Raw genomic sequence first — 20,232 nt, forward strand, 5'->3', positions numbered from 1 at the left:
TGATGGTCAGTACGAGTTTTTGGCGATGCCTTTCGACCTTACTAATGCCCCAGCCACATTTCAGTCCCTCATGAACTGGGTTTTCCAACACTACCATAGAAAGTTAGTCTTTGTATTTTTTGATGATATCTTGATCTATAATTGTATGGATGCAAAACATGTGGGTCACCTGAGGATTGTACTGGAGACTTTAAGAGAACACATGTTGTACCATCATAAAGAAATGTACGTCAATCGACGATTGGCTCAATTATTCTCTGGATAGGAGTGGAGACCTAATGATTGATAAAACGGGTGAGGAATGTTAGTGGCTAACAGGCGTTGGAAGTCAAACGTTAGCAAGCATCGATCAATGGAAACAAGGAACGTCAGAGGTCAAGCAACGGTCGATGGTCAGGTCAATCATTCTCCCAATAGGAGAGATTGCACATCCAATAGATCGGATGACAAGTGGTGATGGTAACAAGACAATATATGCCGTTTATTGGCATATGTCGAACAATAATCAATTAGAAAAGTTGGAAATCAAGCAATGTTCAACGGTCAATTCAATTCAATCATCCTCATGATTGGAGGGGAGATGAGAATGATAAGTTGGTAGCCAATGGACATCATGCATCAATTTTTGGCAATCATCGAGCAACAGTTGATGAGGACTGTCAGAAGTAGGCAAAGGTTGTTGGTTAGAACAATTATTCTCCTGATAGGATTGGGACCAGATGATTGAGAATATGGACATTAAATATTGGTGATTTATAAATGTCGGCGATGACAAGTGTCCATACTTGTGATGGACGGTATGGTGGCGCCTATGGCAAAGCTCTAGGGTTTTATTAATCTGGGAATTTTCTTCGGCGGTAACCCCAAAAATACCACACATTTATATTGTTTAACAAAGCTAGAGTACAAAATATTTTAATACTATTCTAACTTGACAACTTGGTATATCCAAAGCTAACATTATATGCATGCATCCAAAAATAGGTCTTCCAAACTTTAACACAAGCCTCCTAATTCAGCTCTTAGCAGTGAAAAAAAAAGGTTTGATTTTTTTTTTCTTCTAAGGTTTTCATTTAATTTCTAGTAAATCAAGTACAGTTTTAAATTGAAATAACCATATGTATCGAAACCATGCAAATTGTCCAATCAATATCAAAAAGAATCCGGCATTGCATGAATTTAATGATGCATCATTACAATCTAACTAAAATTTATTGTCTTAATTTTTAACCGTAGAAAACCAAAAATATAATATATAATGGAATAATATAATTTTCATAATAATAACTTTATCACCAACATATTTAAATTGGTATTTAAACATCCCAAAATATAAAAAAAGAACAGAATAATAAACTATGAATCCCTCGTTCCAAAGAGAGATTTGCAGTGCTGCCCAAACCTCATCACGACCTGACTTCTATGCCATTCTCTAGCAAATGCTTTTTGACGGATAAAATAGGAACCTGCACACACACATCCAAAGGTATTTTTTCAAACATTCGAATTTTATATATTTGAATAAAAAATAAAAATCAATATTTTTATTTGTAATAATACCACCAAAATATTGAGATCACAAAAAATCAGCTTTCATACATTGTTAAATTCTTAATGAATTAGATAATTTATTTTAAATATTCGTGTGCTAATTTTATAAATATGAATGATTTCGTAAAGCATATTCAAATCTCCCTTTCTTATTTTAATGGACTGCAGTCTGCATGTGCCTTTCGCAGGCTTACATTTATTTCAATGGTGTTTACTGCAGCAAGAAAAAGATTACAAAAACCTAATCGGTTTCCAATCAAAGCAAAACTTCAAAAAAAAAAAAAAAAAACTGGATTGCAAACTTCAATCCAAAAACTGGAAGTAAGGATTGATATTACAGTAACTGCTTTCAACTCTGTATGTTAGATTACGCTTTCTACAAAACATGAAATTTAAAACTATATTAAATAAAGGTCAAGCAGCTCACTAAATAATTTTAACTGAGTTTTCTGAGTACTACTAATTAGCATTAGGGATGCAAATGAACTGAGTCGAGCCAAGCTTCAGCATGTTCAAGCTCAAGCTCGTTTTCCAGGACCTTGTTCGAGCATGGCTTGATAAGAGACGAGCTTTTTTAGTTTCTTTTCGAACTCAAGCTTGTTTAGAACACCCTTATTTGAGATCAGTTCGTATTCATATTCGAGCTCAATTATTTAGGCTCATCAAGCCTCTTAACAAGCCGCTCATTAAAAAGTCGTTTGCCTCGTTTTGAGAGCCGCTCGTTAACGAGCCAATCATTCGGCTCATTTAAACAAAATAAAATGCCTAAAATCACGAACAACAGGTGAATCCTCCCACGCCTCCGTCTGCCCGCTTCAGGTCGTTCAGCTAATATTCCATTTTATTTCGTTTTATAGAGCAAAATAAAGTTGACATGCACGGAGTGGGACTAATGCGTGAGCGGAGAGCGAGAAAATAAAATTGTTTTCATTTTTTTCTGATGAGTGAGCAGGAGCGACCAGCGGGAGTGGGATTTTTGAAAATGGTAAAAGTTAAAAATAAATTATTAAATTTAATAATATTTATTTTTAAAATTCTAATCGAGCTTCTTAGTCAAGCACTAATCGAGCTTTTTAACGAGCTTGTTAAAATACTTTAAACAATATTGTTCATGAATATAAACTAACCGAACGCTAAGCTGTTCAAGCTCATTTATTTAGTTATCAAGTATTTATCAAAAAGTATTCAAGCTCGTTCGTTTATCTTATCAAATGAACATGAGCGAGCTCTTATTGATTCAAGCCCCGAGCAGCTCGTTGAACATTGACTCATTTACAACCCTAATTAACATAAATAATCTTGAAGACCCATACCTCTCTGCGATGGAAAATGCCAGCTGCAAGAGCAGCTGAAGCACTTGTCTTCTGAAACACTTCAGAGAAGTGCTCAACAGCACCAGCACCACTGCTTGCAATTACAGGAATACTAACAGCATCAGTAATCAGTCTGATTAGGTCTATGTCAAAACCCTGTCCTTGACCTGCAAAAGCAACATGTCCAAACCATTATCTTGCAGTTTTTCTATTAATCAGCAACGCGAATAAAAAAAGAAAGCACATAATCTACTCCAAGGTCCCCTAAACTTCAAGTTGCTATCCATCTATTGCTAGATTAAAGGAACTTCTATGGAATAAGCATGAAGTTTAGAAACAACTTATATGTTAACATTTCATGTAACAATATATTTGGTACAGCAAATATTAAGGTTTTGTATGATGCGCTGTTACTGTTTGAAACGTCATGTGTAAGGTCACTAACTTCTACCTGGTTCTATCTGGTAGACTTGCGGTTGAGCTGTTGCTCCTAACTTAAAAGTTTATTTTACATCTTTGATTGTAGCGCTTTATATGTGTTTTGTTTTAAGAAAATAACTAAGTTTTATGTGGAAGGATCATTGAAGGGGTTGAATGTAATGAATCTTCTCAGTTTTCTAGTTTTCATATACTTCTCTGTAAACTCCATCACCTGAACCCCCCGAAGCCATTGCTAAGTCTTTCACTAGCCCACTTCCTCCAACTGGCTTCGACGTCACAGATCTCCAATACCTCCTCCATCGACCAACTGCACTTATAGTGAAAGCCTGAGCACTTGAGCTGAAAACTGTTTGTGCCTATGGTCAATTGCATCTTCAGCAGCCTACAGCTCCAGCTGGAGCTGAAGCACTTGATCTAAATATAGCCGTCATTGCACTCCAAATTGACCTCAGTGGGTTTCAAAACATTGGCCGCTGGCACCACCACTGGCTACCTACTGTCTTTAGGATTAATTACCGAGGAAAATATATGTCATAGTTATGTGTTGTCATAGTTATGAAACATAAATGCAAGCGAGCTCCTGTAACAGCATTTCTCACATACAAACCACAAATTTCTGGATGCATTTGTAAAACACATTCTCCAGGCGAGAGGCGTGAAACTATAAAATTGCTTTTCCAAACCCAATGCGGGAAAAAAATCTTCCAAACTAGCCTAAAGCCTGTTGGGGGTGGAAGTAAACCATGCATCGAAACAAACAAGAAAATAAAAATGCAACGGAAAGTAAAGAGCACCAGGATTTAACGTGGAAAAATCCGAAACCGAGAAAAAATCACAAATTCGCACCACACCAAGAAATGCGCTTATGAAAATTGGGAGAATTTTGTACAGATTTCTCTTCCCTCTCGCTCACTCCTCTTCACTCTTACACAATTCTAACACAAGAACAAACAAAGAGATACAATTCATGCCACCAAGGATGCCACCCTTAAAAAAAATGAGAAATAATAATTGTCCAACCAGCCTGGCAGCGCTACCGTGCCAATTTTGAGCACCATGGCGTTCAACGCTCTGGCTCCAGTCTGCGTGACTAGACCTTGAGCACTTGAGCGCTCTATCTTTTCTCAAAACAAATTATGCAATGTCAGGGCATTGTACAAGGAAAAAAATTCATGTACAAAGCACACGAAAGCACACAAACCCAAGCAGGGGTAACCCCCACATCCCCTCAGCAAGCACGACAAACTAAGTTGAGGCCCGTGACAACATTAAACCCGATTAATCGACACAATTAGATTCCACACAGATTAACATAGCCTTGTTTGAATTGAAGGAAAATGAAGGAAATGCAAGTTATCTGTGACTTGATTGTAAATTAATAACTATTGATTTGAGATATTCAACCCTTTTTTTATTTCCTTTGACACAAATTCCTATCAACCAAACAATCCAAAGGCAAAGTGTTGGCGGATTAGAGTAAAAAGCCATGAAAGCAGGATACCATCACAGTCAATGCAATTGAGTAATATTTCTCCAGCTCCAAGCTCTTCTACAGCTTTTGCAAGCTCATAAGCTCCGATGGGTCGACCTTCACGTCCACCATTGATCTGCTTGAAAAACAAACTGAAGAATCAAAACTGTGGCAATTCCTTTGAAGCTGCTTCAAAAGCATCTGCTTCCATGAACAAAACACAGCTTCATGACAAGAGATGGTAAAGTTATGCTGAACACAGGATTAACTCAATAAGAGAGAACAAATATATTAGGAAATAAATTAAAATAATCAATTGATGAGGCTTACCGTGCACTGATACCATACATAATATTCTCCATGTGGGCCTGAATTCGACATTAGAAGAAGCCAAATAATAATTATTTCTGATTAAGATTTGAACCTTGTAGAAAGAGGAAGCAGGCAGATGAATTCCTAAATCACAAACAAATTATACCTGGACTCCTAAGTTTTACAGTCTTAAATTCAACTTCCTCAGGACTCTTGACATATAACCTGCGAGGATCTATGCTTACTACCACAGCCTGAGAATAGAAAAGGAAAAATAATTACTTATCGACAACACTGTAAATTATCATTTATTTTCAACAAAAAATTCTTATCTAGAAAGATCCAGATGAAAATAAAAAAAGTTGGTATGGTCAGAACTTTCAGTTTTAGCTAAAATATCAATGATAAACCAAATTTAGGATCACATGAAATTGGTGAATCTGTCAGGAAAACAACATGGAATAGATAAAGAAAATCAATACTTGCACGCACCAAATTTCAGTCCTTCCATTAGTCGGTTATTTCAGCTGTCAATTACAAAATTCTTGACCCTAAAATCTCATTGACCCGATAATGGTTTAAGAGTAAATAAAAATTGACATTTGCGAGTAAAAGATAAAGATCTAGCCTTTCACCTACCAATAGATTGAAGAGTTTTTATGTAGAAGATAATAGAAGCCGGCGAGATGAAATTACTTGGTGGAGATTTAGCCCCAAGATAGAGCAGCTTAGGATTAGACAACAGTATGTTAAGGGCCGAGCTGAGAGGAGTGGGATTGGAGATCTTGGGAGAGAAGAACATAGAGCTTTTAACATGGTTTATGCCCAAAAGCAAAGAGGCTGTCTTTGGGGCGGAAAGATTATTGTGCCCAGCTTTACCAAAAATAAATAGATCATCTGCATAAACTAGATGAAAAAGGCAATGTTGATCCAAAAAAAACCCCTTCATAGGTCTTACCAGCCCTTTTAGATTCAAAAATAATAGAAAGAGCATCATCTATCACTATACATAAGAGAAATACAGAAAGGGGACATCATTTCCTGAGGCAAGATGAGGAGTTGAAGAAACCTTCAGAGGAGCCATTAATGCATATACAATAATGAATTTGATCCAATCCATAAAAAGAGGTCAAAAACCTTGTTGGCTCATTCTGAGGAAAAGAAATTCTTTATTAACAGTGTCAAACAACTTCTTAAAATCCAGTTTAGTATAGAAAAGATCCCCATTCTACTGTGTTGGAATTCATAAAGAAATTCATTAATCAGAATGATAATGTCAGTAGAAATCCTATGCTAGAGGCTAAAGTGTATAATGAAAAGCATAACTAACTTTTAAATGATTGGCAAGAATTTTAACAATAATTTTATAAAAAAGTGTTGCAGAGAAAAAGAAGCCTAAAGTCAAAGAGGGAGAATAATGTCTCTTCCCTCTTCCTGCTTCTTTTCTTTTTCCCCCTCCTCCTCGACTCACTCAAAAGGTGCCCTAACCTTCTTGATTCAATCAATAAGCATATCAAGTAATGGTTGGATTCAAAGTTAAGAAACATTGAGCATACGACCTAATGTCTACAAGGTTACAACAATTAAATCTTTCCGTGACACAAAACAACAAGGAGAATGACGATCTCCCTTCTGAAACAATATGCATGCTCCAGGGCACATCATTTGGTTTTATTTCTCATGATAAAGGTTCAGGGAAAGCAAACTTGAAAGAAAAAACAAACTAGTCAGTCACGCTGACCTTGAAAGGAGGCAAAAATGCATATTATGATTACAGGATCCAGATGGCTATATCGAGGAGTAAATCATAGAATGACAATATTACTTGAGGTTTGAAATGGCTGCACATAAGCCTCCAATTGTAAGAGGGTTTTTTTTTTTTCTTTTTGTCTTTTTTTTTTTTCAAATCGTGTGATTATTCTAACATCCAATTAGTTGAGCAACACTAAGGGCAACCTGCTTGCCATAAACTGTAGAAATTTGCTCTATGCTGCTTTGTCCAGTCTTGACCTGAAGAGGAGAATATTAGCTTGAGTCAAATATAATGAAGCTCAAAGAGAGGGTTTGAAGAAAAACACGTACGCCAGTTTTCAAATAGGTTTCTGCAGCATAGACAGCATCACTTCCAATTGAAATTTTATCTGCTCCTGATCTGAAATATTCTGATGCTACCTCCAAACATGAATAGTACCTGCAAAAGAATCAAAATAATGATAAAATTTAACTAAACAAATTTTAATACTAATTACAAAAATTAAATATATGAAAATAAGCGAGACCTGATCCACATCAGAGCAACTACACTATAGTTTGAGACATCTGGTAGCTTTTTTTCACAGAAAAAAAATGATACTCTAGCAATTAATCAGGAAAAGTTATACAAGGGAGGCTAACTAGGCAATAAATGCCTTAATAAACTGAATCTCATAGTTCACCTATATGTACTACCATGGAATTTTCAGTGAGGCATTGGACGTGGAAAACCATTCTGCAAGGTCCTACAACCAATAGGCATCCAATGAGGTAAACAACAACGAAGCAAGGGAAAAATGCCAACCAGAAGCAAACCCCCCATACACATAAGTTTTTTCACATAATTGTTTTTTTACGGACATCTATTATGATGCACAGATACGCCACTGCGACACAGACACGACATGACAACAACACTAGATATGTCAATTATTGAAAAATATAAGATATGGATATGAGTTGAACACAATATTATAATATTTATTTCTAAAAAATAGTAAATAGAAATTGATAAACAAAATATTAAGAATAATTGAGAAATAATAAGACATTTAAATATGCTTTGTTCTTAAATGATTAATATTAGGATGTTGAGAGTCAAGTATCAATGTTTTGTGACATACATTGAGAGGGGAGCTGATAATGTTATTGAGAGTTGGGCATCGATGTTGTGCAATAGGCATCGAGACGATGTCGACCGTTGTGTAAAAACAATGTCGATTGTCAATGTCAAGATAAATGTTGACCTCCTTGGCATCGGTCACTTGCACAATCTTGTCACTTTCATATTTCGTAAATCGATTCATTTGCTTGTATGTTACACCGCTGTGCTGATGAAGGGTCACCTTGCGTATGTTACCTCGGCTCATCGTCGGCCTTAGGATTTACTCCTTTTGATCACATGTTGTTCTCTTATTATATTTTAAAATGCATGTGGCTGGGTCGATGACGATTCGATGTGATTTCACGCATTTGAGCCTTTATCGCGCATGTTCGTTCCATGCACAATATCTTTTGATCGGGACCTCATTTTGAGAAACGGATTCTGCGAGTGCACCCGGATCGCCGAGATCTTTCAAACGAGTCTATGCGCGCTCAAATCGGACACTGTTTCACACATGTGTCGAGGAGAGAGATTGAGATCATTGTCTTCATTGTTATCATTATTATGTATATATATGTGATGTCATAAAATAAAATAATATATGTCTATATTTTCCCGTTAATTAAATAAATATAACAAGTTAAATATAAATATATAAATAAATATAATCAATAAATGAACATATATAATAAAAAAATATAGTATAAATAAAAATAACATATTATTTAAGTTAAATGGGAATTGGACTCAAATACAAAATAACCTTTTTCTTCTTTTTTTCACATCTCTCCAACTAGAGTAAGCTCAAATCCAATGGCTGAAAACAAAATTTCAAAGGCAGCATTAGATATTAGCCATCCGATCAAGGGCATCGATGGTCATGATATAAATTTATCTTATTCTCTTACAGGTGGGATCAAGGGCTAGGGCCAGCCACAAGGATGGGGATCCACGTTTTCATCTTGCTCCTCTTCACATGTAGCGGCTTCCACACTACAGCAGGTCTCCCTCATATTTTTAGTTCAGAAGGAGCTCACGCCTCCCCCCCGGCCTTACGACTCCTATTCAGGTAGACACAAGCAGCCGCCCCCATGGGAGAGACCTGATCCTCCACTTTTTTGGAGCCAGTAGGGCCGGCCAAGGATGGGTGCTACTGGGATTTCTCCACAACCTTTCCCCTCGATCTATCCCTAGCCACATTCTCACATCTTAGAAGCCCTCATTCTTCGTGATTCACCTCCAAGCAACTCCTTCCTCTTCTCCAACCGTCCAAGCAAGAGGAAGAAGAAGGTCTATCCATGAATCTGACCACTATTTTCCTTGGACAGCAAACTTCAACCAGCTCCTATAGCAGATTTCGGTCAAGGCAAGCTTTAGATTTTGACCAAAGCAAGCTCCAGATTTTGGCTAAGTCAAGCTCCAGATTTCGGTCAAAGCAAGCTCCAGATTAAGGCCAAGTCAAACTCCAGATTTCAGCCAAACAAGGATGTGAGATTCTCTTACTTTATTTTTGCTCTGATCTCTAAAATAAAATAAAGACGTGTGAGTCCTGGATTTAATGTAAATACAATTTAACGCATCAGTAATTTTTTTATTTTTGTTAAAGTTCAAGTCAATGGAAATAAAGGTATGATCCACATGTGCTATGAGCTGTATATTTGTTTGGCACCTCACTTTTACTATTCTGTCATTTAACTATTCATCTTTCTGTTACTATCATCATTAGTTTTTTTTGTTTATGGTGAAGAATTGAAGTAGAACGCAATGATGCTAAAGTGAGTTATTGTTTACATTTTAATTCTTAAATGAATGTGATGGTCAAAACATAATAAATTTAGATATCATTTTAATTCGGTCTGCTATTCATTTTTTTCTCTCTTTCTTTTGGTGATAAACATCTACTGGCTCCAAAAAGTGGAGGATTAGGTCTCTCCCATGGGGGCGGCTGCTTATATCTGCTTGAATAGGAGTCGTAAGGCTAGGGGGAGGCGTGAGCTCCTTCCGAACTAAAAATATGAGGGAGACCTGCTGTAGTGTGGGGAGCCGCTACATGTGAAGAGGAGCAAGATAAAAACGTGGATCCCCCTCCTTGTGGCTGGTCCTAGCCCTTGATCCCACCTGTAAGAGAATAAGATAAATTTATATCATGACCATCGATGTCCTTGATCATATGGCTAATATCTAATGCTGCCTTTGAAATTTTATTTTCAGCCATTAGATTTGAGCTTACCTGAGTTGGAGAGATGTGAAAAAAAGAAGATAAAAGTTAGTTTGTATTTGAGTCCAATTCGCATTTAACTTAAATAATATATTATTTTTATTTCTACTATATTTTTTTAATATATATGTTCATTTATTGATTATATGTATTTATATATTTATATTTATATTTAACTTGTTATATTTATTTAATTAACGGGAAAATATAGACATATATATTATTATATTTTATGACATCAGATATATACATAATAATGATAACAATGAAGACAATAATCTCAATCTCTATCCTCGACATGTGCGAAACAGTGTCCGATTTGAGCGCGCATAGACTCGTTTGAAAGATCTCGGCGATCCGGGTGCACTCCCAGAATCCGTTTCGCAAAATGAGGTCCCGATCAAAAGATATTGTGCATGGAACGAACATACACGATAAAGGCTAAATGCGTGAAATCACATCGAATCGTCATCGACCCAGCCACATGCATTTTAAAACATGATAAGAGAACAACATGTGATCAAATCATCAAAAGGAGTAAATCCTAAGGCCAACGACGAGCAGAGGTAACATACACAATCTAACCCTTCATCAACACAACGGTGCAACATACAAGCAAATAAATCGATCTACGAAATATGAAAGTGACAAGATTGTGCAAGTGACCGATGCCAAAAATGAAGTTAACAATAACATCACTCATCGATATTGAGACAATGCTGAACAAAGAAGAGAGATCAAGATAGTGTGGGGGCATGATTGTGGTTGTAAAAATTGCTAGCATTAAGTGTCAATATCAAGACAACACCAAACTTCGATGTTCATATGGTTTTGAAATGTTGATGTTGTGATGAAGCAAGATGCTGATGTTGAGACAACATCAGACGCTGTTGTTAAGCACTTGTCGCGAATTGTCAGAGATAAATGAAAATGAGAATATTCAATAAATAGAATGTTGAGTGAGGGTGATTGATTTTGGGTTGTTGATAGAAAATTTAAAAAATATATACTTTTCATTTTTTTAATAAATAATAATTTTGATCATAATAAATTATATTTAAAAAAGTTTTTTCATAAAATATTTAAGACACGTGATCAGTTTTAAATATTTTTTTAATAGGATACATCTTTGTCAAGTTCAACATATGTCGGAGGCGTGTCGAAAACTTGTCATGTCCGATAAATGTTGGACACTATATACCGCTTTGAGGAAAAATGTCAATGCATCATAGGATATCCATCAGTCCTAGCAAGATAATCACTAGATAGGAAAACAATGGTTAGCAAGAATCACCCATATTGTCTGTGCATTTTTTTGGAAAGGCGGTGGAGTAGGTTCTATTTACATGAAGAAGCCATTTGGTTAAAAAACACTACACTTGGAAAAATTCTGCATTCTTTCAATAGCAACATAGGCTTTGTAAGAACTAATTTTCTAGTTTAGTTTCACCATTACGGTATTGGGAAAATGTTTGTGATGGATATTTTGCAACAGCAGCATATAATAGTGTGGAGTTAATGCTGGATATAATAACTCTTAACTTTAAGCCTGCAGAATTATCTTCAGCTGCAAATATTATTGTGCAGTTAAATTACATGCCTTCTCATTCTGAAGAAGCACTGAGCTGTTTTTAAAGCATTTTATACAGACAAAAAATAGTAAGACTTTATAAGAGTCCAAAGTTATTGTAGCCTTTATGAGATGAACTAGCATTATCTTGACATAAGAATTAAATATGCGAAGCAATAAATTTATTTGCATTTTTATGGTGTAAAGCACATGTAAATTTTTCACAATTGTTAAGTAAAGCAGTTAAGCCACGAACACAGAAGCAATAGCAATTAAGAATAACAAAAGCTATTATGTCAATCCAGAAGCTGGAAACAAGGACAATAACTAGAAATTGCAGCATGACAGTCAAATACTAGTTTAACATAGGAGCATGATGGAAACAAAATAAGAATGCAATCATTTTAGGAAACATATTCGTGACTACATATCATCCAATTTAATCGATAAGGATGGCCATCAAAATATGAATACAGATATTCAACATGACATTTTGTTAAGGAAAAACAAATAAATATGACCTTCCATTTGCATCTGTGAAGTCCCTTATACCACCACCAACTGCCAATGGTACAAAGACATTTTCTGATGTGTAGCGCAGTACCTGCAGAACAAAATTTAATTAACATGCATAATAGGAATGATGATGAAACTTACAATAACAGATTGCGAAGAAAGAACCAAAAGAAAATGAATAAGAAAAGGACACAAACCTGAAGCATTGGCAAATCTCCCAAAGGAAAATCACGAAATCCTGTTATGTTAAGGAAAGTAACCTAAAATGCAATGCATACATGTTAAATGAGTTCAGAGAAACATATTGATCATTGTCAGCACTGTGAATCCAAAATCAACCTCATCAGCTCCATCACTGTAGTATTGACCAGCAAGCTCCACTGGCTTGCCAAGGTTTCTAACCTGTTGAAAGTATTAATTTAGTCTAGAAGGAAGAAATATAGTGAACCTGCATTAATACAGGTTAAGCACTTTTTTCTATTTATGAGATATCTATAGAAATAAATGAAAAGCTAGAACAATGGAGAAAATCTTAAGACTGAGGATTTAAAATTAGTGGAACAAAGGCCAAGTATATGATATGTAATTTTAGTGATTATAATATTAACAATTCTTAATTAATATTATTAGAAGATAAGATAATAACTAGGTGTGCCGAGTTAGTTTCTTTAATCTAATTATATAAAAAAATGAGGACATATCTTCTAGGGTTAAGATAAATGGTTAAAAAAAGAAAAGTGTCTCGGAAGTATTATTCAATAAAGAAGATATCAAGAAGATTTCTAAGTAAATTTTATAGAACCACAATTAAAATGATGATATTATAGGATTTAAGTATTGCGGGGTAACAAGTCATTGACATTAAAATTGAGAGTTGATAAAATGAGAATGTCAATATGGATACATGCAAAAATTAGGAAGGATAAGTTTGAAAAATGATTATATTAAAAAATGGTTGGTGTGATATATAATGAAGACAAGGTAATTAAAAAGAAAATCAGGTGATGGAAAAGTACAAAAGGTAGAAAATGTACCTACTAGGAAGGAGAAAGGATTGAGTTAAGGTGACATAAATAAAAGTTCAAAATAATGGGTAAACAAATAAGTTTAACAACTCGGGCAACACTCAACAAAAATGAATGAAAAATGATTATTCATAAGCCAAATATGGCAAATGCTAAGACAACTGATAAAGATGATCTATGATTTAAAACTCAAAGAGCAAAACATTGTTTTCTTTTTGTTTGTTTTTAAGATTTAAAGATGAAAGTGTGAATTGAAACAATACTTGAACTAACTTAAGTACACTATTTTTTATCATTTCATATATTTATATTTTACTTAAGTTTTCATAAAGCAAAACTACATCAATTAACAGCACAATCTTTATACCAAACCAATCTAAACTAAGTACATTTGCATATAAATCAATATTATTAAGAACAATCAAATAATTATCACAAATAAAATCATAATCATAGCATAACACAAGACACAATATTGAATGTCTAAAATTATATCTTTAATGATGAGAAAGACTACAACTACATGAAAAGATAAAATCAAGTCAACCATGAAAATGCAATACAACACATTAAAAAAAAACTGATGACCATTTACCTATGAGGAAGGAGGTTTTAAGCGAGGTGACAAGACTAAGGTACTTATTCCTAAAGCTACTTATGCTATTAATGGTGTAGTGCAGACTAGAGATTCATTGGTGGATCCTGAGGTAGCTGAAAGGCGCATAAATTTATCCTGTTTTGGAAGTGGATACTTCAACTAAGTTTGGAGGTAATTTAAAGTATGATGTTGCAGTTAAGCCTTCTTCCATGATTTGGGATGAAGGTTATTCCTCGTACTTTGGAGGAAGGCTTGGCTATTGGAAGACCTTGGGTGCTGATGGTAATGGGATGATTTGGGAATCAGTCAGCGTAAAGTTTGTAAGTGAAATTACTTAGATGGTTTGAGGGGTGTCTTTATGGCTGCAATAATACCCTTTGTGTTAGATCGGTCCTTAGTGGACCAGTCCAGCCGGCCCCTTCTATGGGACCAGTTCGGGTTTACAGTAAGAAGGGGGCGGCGGCAAAGGAAAGAGAGAAAAGGGTGGAGTCCACTTGATATTCAAATTCAAACTTGGAGCCAAAGGAGGGGGCGGCATGGGCATTTTGGTCTTTTGGCTCTATTGTTTAATTGCATGCCTTAAATATGATGAAAATTAGGGTTAGGGTAAGCTTGATTATTGTTTCTCTTAAAGTTCTCTTTGGTTTCTTGGGCTCTAGACTCATCGTCTAGAGATTGGGAGAAAACGATTCTCCTCTCGAATTGAGGATCAATTGTATCGTTGCTTTGTGCTTCCTTTGATTTGATTCCTATAATACAATCTCCTATTTTGGATTTTTTTCACCGACGTTCTTGAGTTTTTCTCGCTGTTTTACCAATTATTGTTAGGTTTGCTTGCGAACTCAAGTATTTTCCATTAGGGTTACTTGCGAACTCAAGTATTTCCTATCACTTTGACATTTCTATTACTGTTTTTAGCAACTTGTAGGCTCAAATTCTTTCTTTTTATTTGCATATCGTGTTCAAATCCTATGTATTTGCCATCCATCAATGAGTTCCCTATTTTCCATCTACATGAGCTGACTCGTGCGAAATCAGTTGGAGATGACCCCTTACCTGGTACTTTTATTTAAATAGCATTGCTTGAAGGTCCTGAGCTTGTTGATAGTTGCCTTCTTTGCCTGAAGATGGCTTTACAGTTGTGAAAGTAGGAAGATGCCAATAAAGCATGTTGCGGCAACTGGCCAGCCTCAGGAGCAGGATGACCAGGTTCAGAGTTAACAAGTTAGAAGCTTCCTGTAATTCTGAATATCCTTGGAAGGCTCCTAGGATGGTTGGTTGCACAAGCATGATGAGGATGATTGAGGATGAGGATTGCTATGACCAGCAATAAGGATCATGTGATGGTTGCCTTTGGAAGGAAATTTTTCCTTTTCCTATTTCATCTTTAACTTTATTTTAAGTTGTACTCTATGGCTAATACCATTGTGTATTGGTTTTTATTTCAATAATGAACCAGTAGGAGTCCATTCCTAACACCCACGCATAAATCAAAATCAACACAACATTAAGGAACACAGAAGGAGCATCCTGGTTTGTTGATGATCACAAGCGATAGAGAACATTGTAGCGGGTGAAGTATAAAGTTTAATAGAGAATAGCTAGAAAAAGAAAAAAAAAGTCTACAAAAAAAGTAGCAGAACAATAATAAAATTGAGCTGCAACTGTCATAGAAAGAATTTACCATAAAAGGTAAAAAATAAAATAGAATTCCCCATATAATCACATAAGATGGATAACTACAAAACTATTGTGCTCTTGAAATGCACTTTACCACTTGAAGCATATTTTTGCAACAAAATTAGGCAAATCCAAGTTCATATGAGTTCTTTTTCGTAATATTATTTAATTACAAAGCATAACAATTATAAATAATTGTTTCTACATGTGTTAAAATAGAGCTTGGACACTATGGGGCATCATGTTGGACCTTTTGATATAACCATGTTTTAATTTCCAGAAATATTCACTTACTAGACACTTAGCATAACTAGGAAATAATTCAAACACAACTAAACAAGACCATGTCACTAGAGTAAGATTGGTCACCCAATTCCTAATATTTTTCTTACAACACATTCATTATCTCAGTTTATACTCAACAGCTTTTCTCTTTGTTCAATTTCTTGTTTATGCTTTTTGCACAACGTGATTTATGACATCGCATCTTGATCACTAGCCTTTATCTCAACTGTAAGTATTTACAAATATACATTTTTATTCAATCTCACGCCAATTCAATCTGATCCAAGCTAAAATCAATTCAAGTTTGATTCAAACAGAGCTTGGATCATTTACTAGCTCATTGACTTTTAATCTAATTTTTTAGTGATATTGACTTGAGCCAAATTTAAAGCAATGCCATTGCATTTGCACAGAGGATGTTTCTGTGCCTCGAATAGGGGACCTCCAAATTACTTTTGCGTCAACATACTAGCATGCTCTTTGAGTGATACCAAATGATGGCAGAAGTTATCAAAAAGGGGAAAGCCATTGCAGATTAACATTTCACACTCTGTAAGAATATACCATTACCACAAACCATTCCAAAAAAAAATTCCATGCAAAATGAAAAGAATTTAAGTAGAGTAAAATTGATGTTAATTAAAAGGTCAAATTAAGTGCATGTCAAGTTAGAGCATCTTTCAGCAGACAGGAAAATGAAAAAAACAATAAAATAAAATAAAATGAAAAACAACAATTAACAAAGAAAAGTTCATACAAAGTGACAACCCTATTAAAAAATTTGCAGCACAACTGGAAGAATACAGAACTGCCACTTGAATTATTCCCAAAAATGAAGTTGATCATTCAAGATCACAGCACATATTCTATCATTTGCTAAATAACAAGAAAGACCGGCATAAAGAGATTATGTCGGCCCATGTAAGAAAAATGCAAACTGGTATAACTTCCATTCAATCAAAATTCAATAAGCGATAACAATTTCAAATTGATGTTTAGCTGGAAGATGGACATAAAGCCTAATGGCCCTAATCTCATTATTATCACAGCACAAAATGGAACCTCAGTGCTTATTTGAATGTGGGTGTTTTTTTTACGGGATTTAGGGTCTTAAACACAGTTATTGAACAAGAGAGAGAGAGAGAGAGAGAGAGAGAGAGAGAGAGAGAGAGAGAGACTCTAACAACCTCATTTTCATCTGTATGCTCACGTACATCATATTGATCACCTTTAGTAACAACAAGATCGCCTGAATCATTTGCCCTGACGTCAAGACATGCTATTACCTGGAAAATTATTGTAAAAGCACCAATAACAAATGGAAGCATATAGCTTTGAAACTGAACAAAATAAGCAGTAAATAGAATACTTACTCTCTTAGCAAGTCTCGATGCCTTCCCACTCTCTAACCTCTGTCGCATGAAGTAGCGAGAAAATCATAAGATGCCAAATCTGGTAAAGATGAAAATATCAAATCTGTTAAAACTAACCTTCAACTTTGATTTAGTTGACGGACAAAGAAAGTTCCTCAATAATGCTAACCCAACCTCTAACATAAAGAAAATTTTCAATTAGTACAATTGGAATTTTATGATAACAGGAAATTCAACTCTAACAAATAATTGGAATGTGAGACAAATTCTTTTATTAAAGGGTAATAGGAATAATAAGTGTTTGCCATGTTAAAAACACAATAATCAATGTGCAGAAAAAGGAAGTCTTAGCACCATATAGGTACAGTTGCATCCAAATATTTTGTGTGCAACAACCAAAACATCAATTAACCAAAATCAAGAATCTTGAACCCTAGTTAATGTGAAACTACTAGGAGTTACAAGTAGAAATTAGAAAGATAGTTGATTAAAGCTTTGCTCATATAAATTTAACTTTAGCGCATAAAAGAGAGAGATGAATTTGAAATATTCAACTTACTTAGGCTAAAGACGTGCAATAGAGAATAACCAAACAATTCTTTTAAAGTTCGAGGCAAAATTAAATGCTAAGTACAAATAATATAATCCAACGTTTAACAACGAGAGGTTCACCTCAAGGTCCTTCTCACTCAACTACTTGTAAGCTTTAGCGGAGGAAGATGAACCATATGAAGAAGGATATTACCACTAGGAAGACGGCGCCAAAGAACTTCGTTGGTGGAGAGGTAACCGGTGGAGATGAGGGTGGTGGGTGGCCGACGATGATCCAATCGTAGTCGGAAAATTGGCGGTCGATGACGTGCGCAAGGATGGGGAGAATTCGATCCAAGTAATCTCCAATGGTGTCGTCGTGTTCAAAGCCCACGTCGAAGAATGGAGATCGTAGAATGTTGATATTACCGTCGGCGTCAAACACGAGTCCCCATTCAAGTTCGGGATCCGCCATGCATTCTTGCCGACGTTGAGAGAGCACTAATGAGAAGAGGGGAAATATGACGTGGTGAGGGAGAGCAGCTGTGGTTCGCGAGGAAGGAAGAGGGAGATGAGAGGGCGGCGGGATTTCCAAGGAGTGAGGGAGAAGTCGGCGGGTGTAAGGGGGGATGGGCTAGGGTTTGGAGAAATTAGGTTTAGTGGAGTGCAGAGGGAATTAATCAAAATCTGAAATTTAATTTCAGATTTGATTAGATTGGGAGGGAATTGATTTGAATTTTGAATTTCAAATCAAAGGCATTAATGCATTGAATGGTGGAGTTAAGGAGGGGAGACAAGAGGGGAGGCCGGCGGTTTTGTAGAGAGAGGGGGAAGGGTTTTAAAACAAATCCTGAAATTAATTTCTGAATTTGAAAATTTGGAGGGGAAGATTTATTTGAAATTAATTTTTAATTTCAAATGGGGGAGGGGTTTAATGTGGCAATCAATGAGGGGTGGAGCCATGGGTGGCCCACGGGTTCAAGAGGGAGAGGGGAGGAGGTGGGAGCGAGTTATGAACCTTCCAAATTAGTTCCTTCGCTTTAGGAAGCTTGATTATGAGATCCACTTCAATTTGAATTTCAAATTGATTTGAATTTGAAAACTTTCCTAATTTGGCTTTGACAAATTTCAAAATTTTGGAACTCAATCAATTTTGAATTTTCAAAATTTAAACAAGTGGGGGATGAGGAAGGAGGCCAGTGGTTGAGTGGTGTGGGGACGGGTGGTGGAGGTGGGGTGGCCGGCGGCCAAGAGAGAGGCTAGAAGAAGAGCGGGATGATGGAGATAGACCACGAGTCACGGACTCTTCCAATGATTGGTGGGTATTGCTTTCGCCCTCACCTTGAGCTCTCGTTCTCCTCTCTAGTGCACCACAAGACCAAGAAGAAGAAGATAACAAAACAAGATTTCATTCCAAATATTCATTAACCCAATACATCATATGTAGGGGTGTAACTGAGTCAAGCCGACTCGTGAGCTGACTCGAGCTCGACTCGTTAACGAGCTCGCGAGTCGAGCTTATCGAGTTTCGAGCTCGAGCTCGAGCAGAATTTTGAGCTCGGTGTGTTATCGAGCTCGAGTTCGAGTTAAGTCTTGTTCGGCTCGAGCGCTCGTCGAGCCGGCTCGATTAAAAGGCAGACTGCGAAACTGCGAATTCCATATTTCCATCTACGCGTGACGGCCTGAGTGAGCGGGAATTTTAGACCGGGAGAATAAAAAATTCGGAGGTCCGGAGCTAGAAAAATTAAATAAACTTAATAACCTGTTAAAGAGCCGGTCTGCTTGGTTCGTTCGTGAGGCAGAGACGAGTGCGACGTCCTTCCCCTTCGTGAGCGCTAGGGCATCACTTATTGGCTTCGTTCTTCTGGTGCTCGAGTTATTAGCTGCTCCGATTAGGTCCGTAAAGCACATTAGGAGTTATATTCATTCTCATATCTTCTTCATTCTTCAGTGTTTTTTTTTTTTTCTTTTTTTTCTGAAGTTCTTCTTATGCTCGAGCAGGAGAAGGATTGGACGTTTGGTGAGTTGCATTTTGGAGGCGTTCTTCTATATTTGTTTAACTCAGGTTAGTGATGTTAGTTGTAAATAACCGTAAGTTCAGATCACTGTTTAAAATTGCGCAACGAGAGGTGCGCCTCTGCACAATTTTGTCCAAAAACGCCCTGAGGCGTATGCAATTCGTGGACTATGTGAGGCGTACGCCTCACATTGGCTGAGGCGCGCCTCAGTTGCGTAATTGCGCAAATTTGAAAGAGGCGTACGCCTCAGCCAAGAGGCCCCACCCACTTAAAATGAACACTTATTTTCCCCCACACCCGTTCGGCCCAGCTCATTCCCGAAAACTGCCGCCCGTAAGCTCCTGTTCGCGAAAAACAGAGGAGCCCGCACGGTCGGCCTCCAATCCCGCCGCCTCTCTCGCCGGCGCCTCCTCTCTCCGGTGAACTTGAAGCGTCCGGCCGCCTTCTAGGAGAAGTCCACAAACGATTTTAGG

The 20,232-nt window shown here is 36.5% G+C and overlaps 1 protein-coding gene across 1 annotated transcript; it reads right to left on the reverse strand.

Annotated features, from left to right (window-relative positions):
* Nucleotides 1–1,239: 1,239 nt before the first annotated feature.
* LOC110108423 (imidazole glycerol phosphate synthase hisHF, chloroplastic) lies at nucleotides 1,240–17,408 on the reverse strand. Its single transcript, XM_028699243.1, has 13 exons — nucleotides 17,328–17,408; nucleotides 17,211–17,249; nucleotides 17,025–17,123; nucleotides 12,589–12,651; nucleotides 12,447–12,509; nucleotides 12,255–12,337; nucleotides 7,171–7,279; nucleotides 7,045–7,098; nucleotides 5,255–5,342; nucleotides 5,107–5,144; nucleotides 4,807–4,912; nucleotides 2,865–3,031; nucleotides 1,240–1,466 (listed from the first exon to the last, which is right to left on the reverse strand). The coding sequence occupies exons 1-13, from the start codon at nucleotides 17,391–17,393 to the stop codon at nucleotides 1,407–1,409; spliced, it is 1,035 nt and encodes a 344-aa protein (XP_028555076.1). The 5' UTR covers nucleotides 17,394–17,408; the 3' UTR covers nucleotides 1,240–1,406.
* Between the last annotated feature and the right edge of the window lie 2,824 nt (nucleotides 17,409–20,232).

This window comes from Dendrobium catenatum, unplaced genomic scaffold (assembly GCF_001605985.2).
Source record: "Dendrobium catenatum unplaced genomic scaffold, ASM160598v2 fragScaff_scaffold_1221, whole genome shotgun sequence".
Taxonomy (NCBI): domain Eukaryota; kingdom Viridiplantae; phylum Streptophyta; class Magnoliopsida; order Asparagales; family Orchidaceae; genus Dendrobium; species Dendrobium catenatum.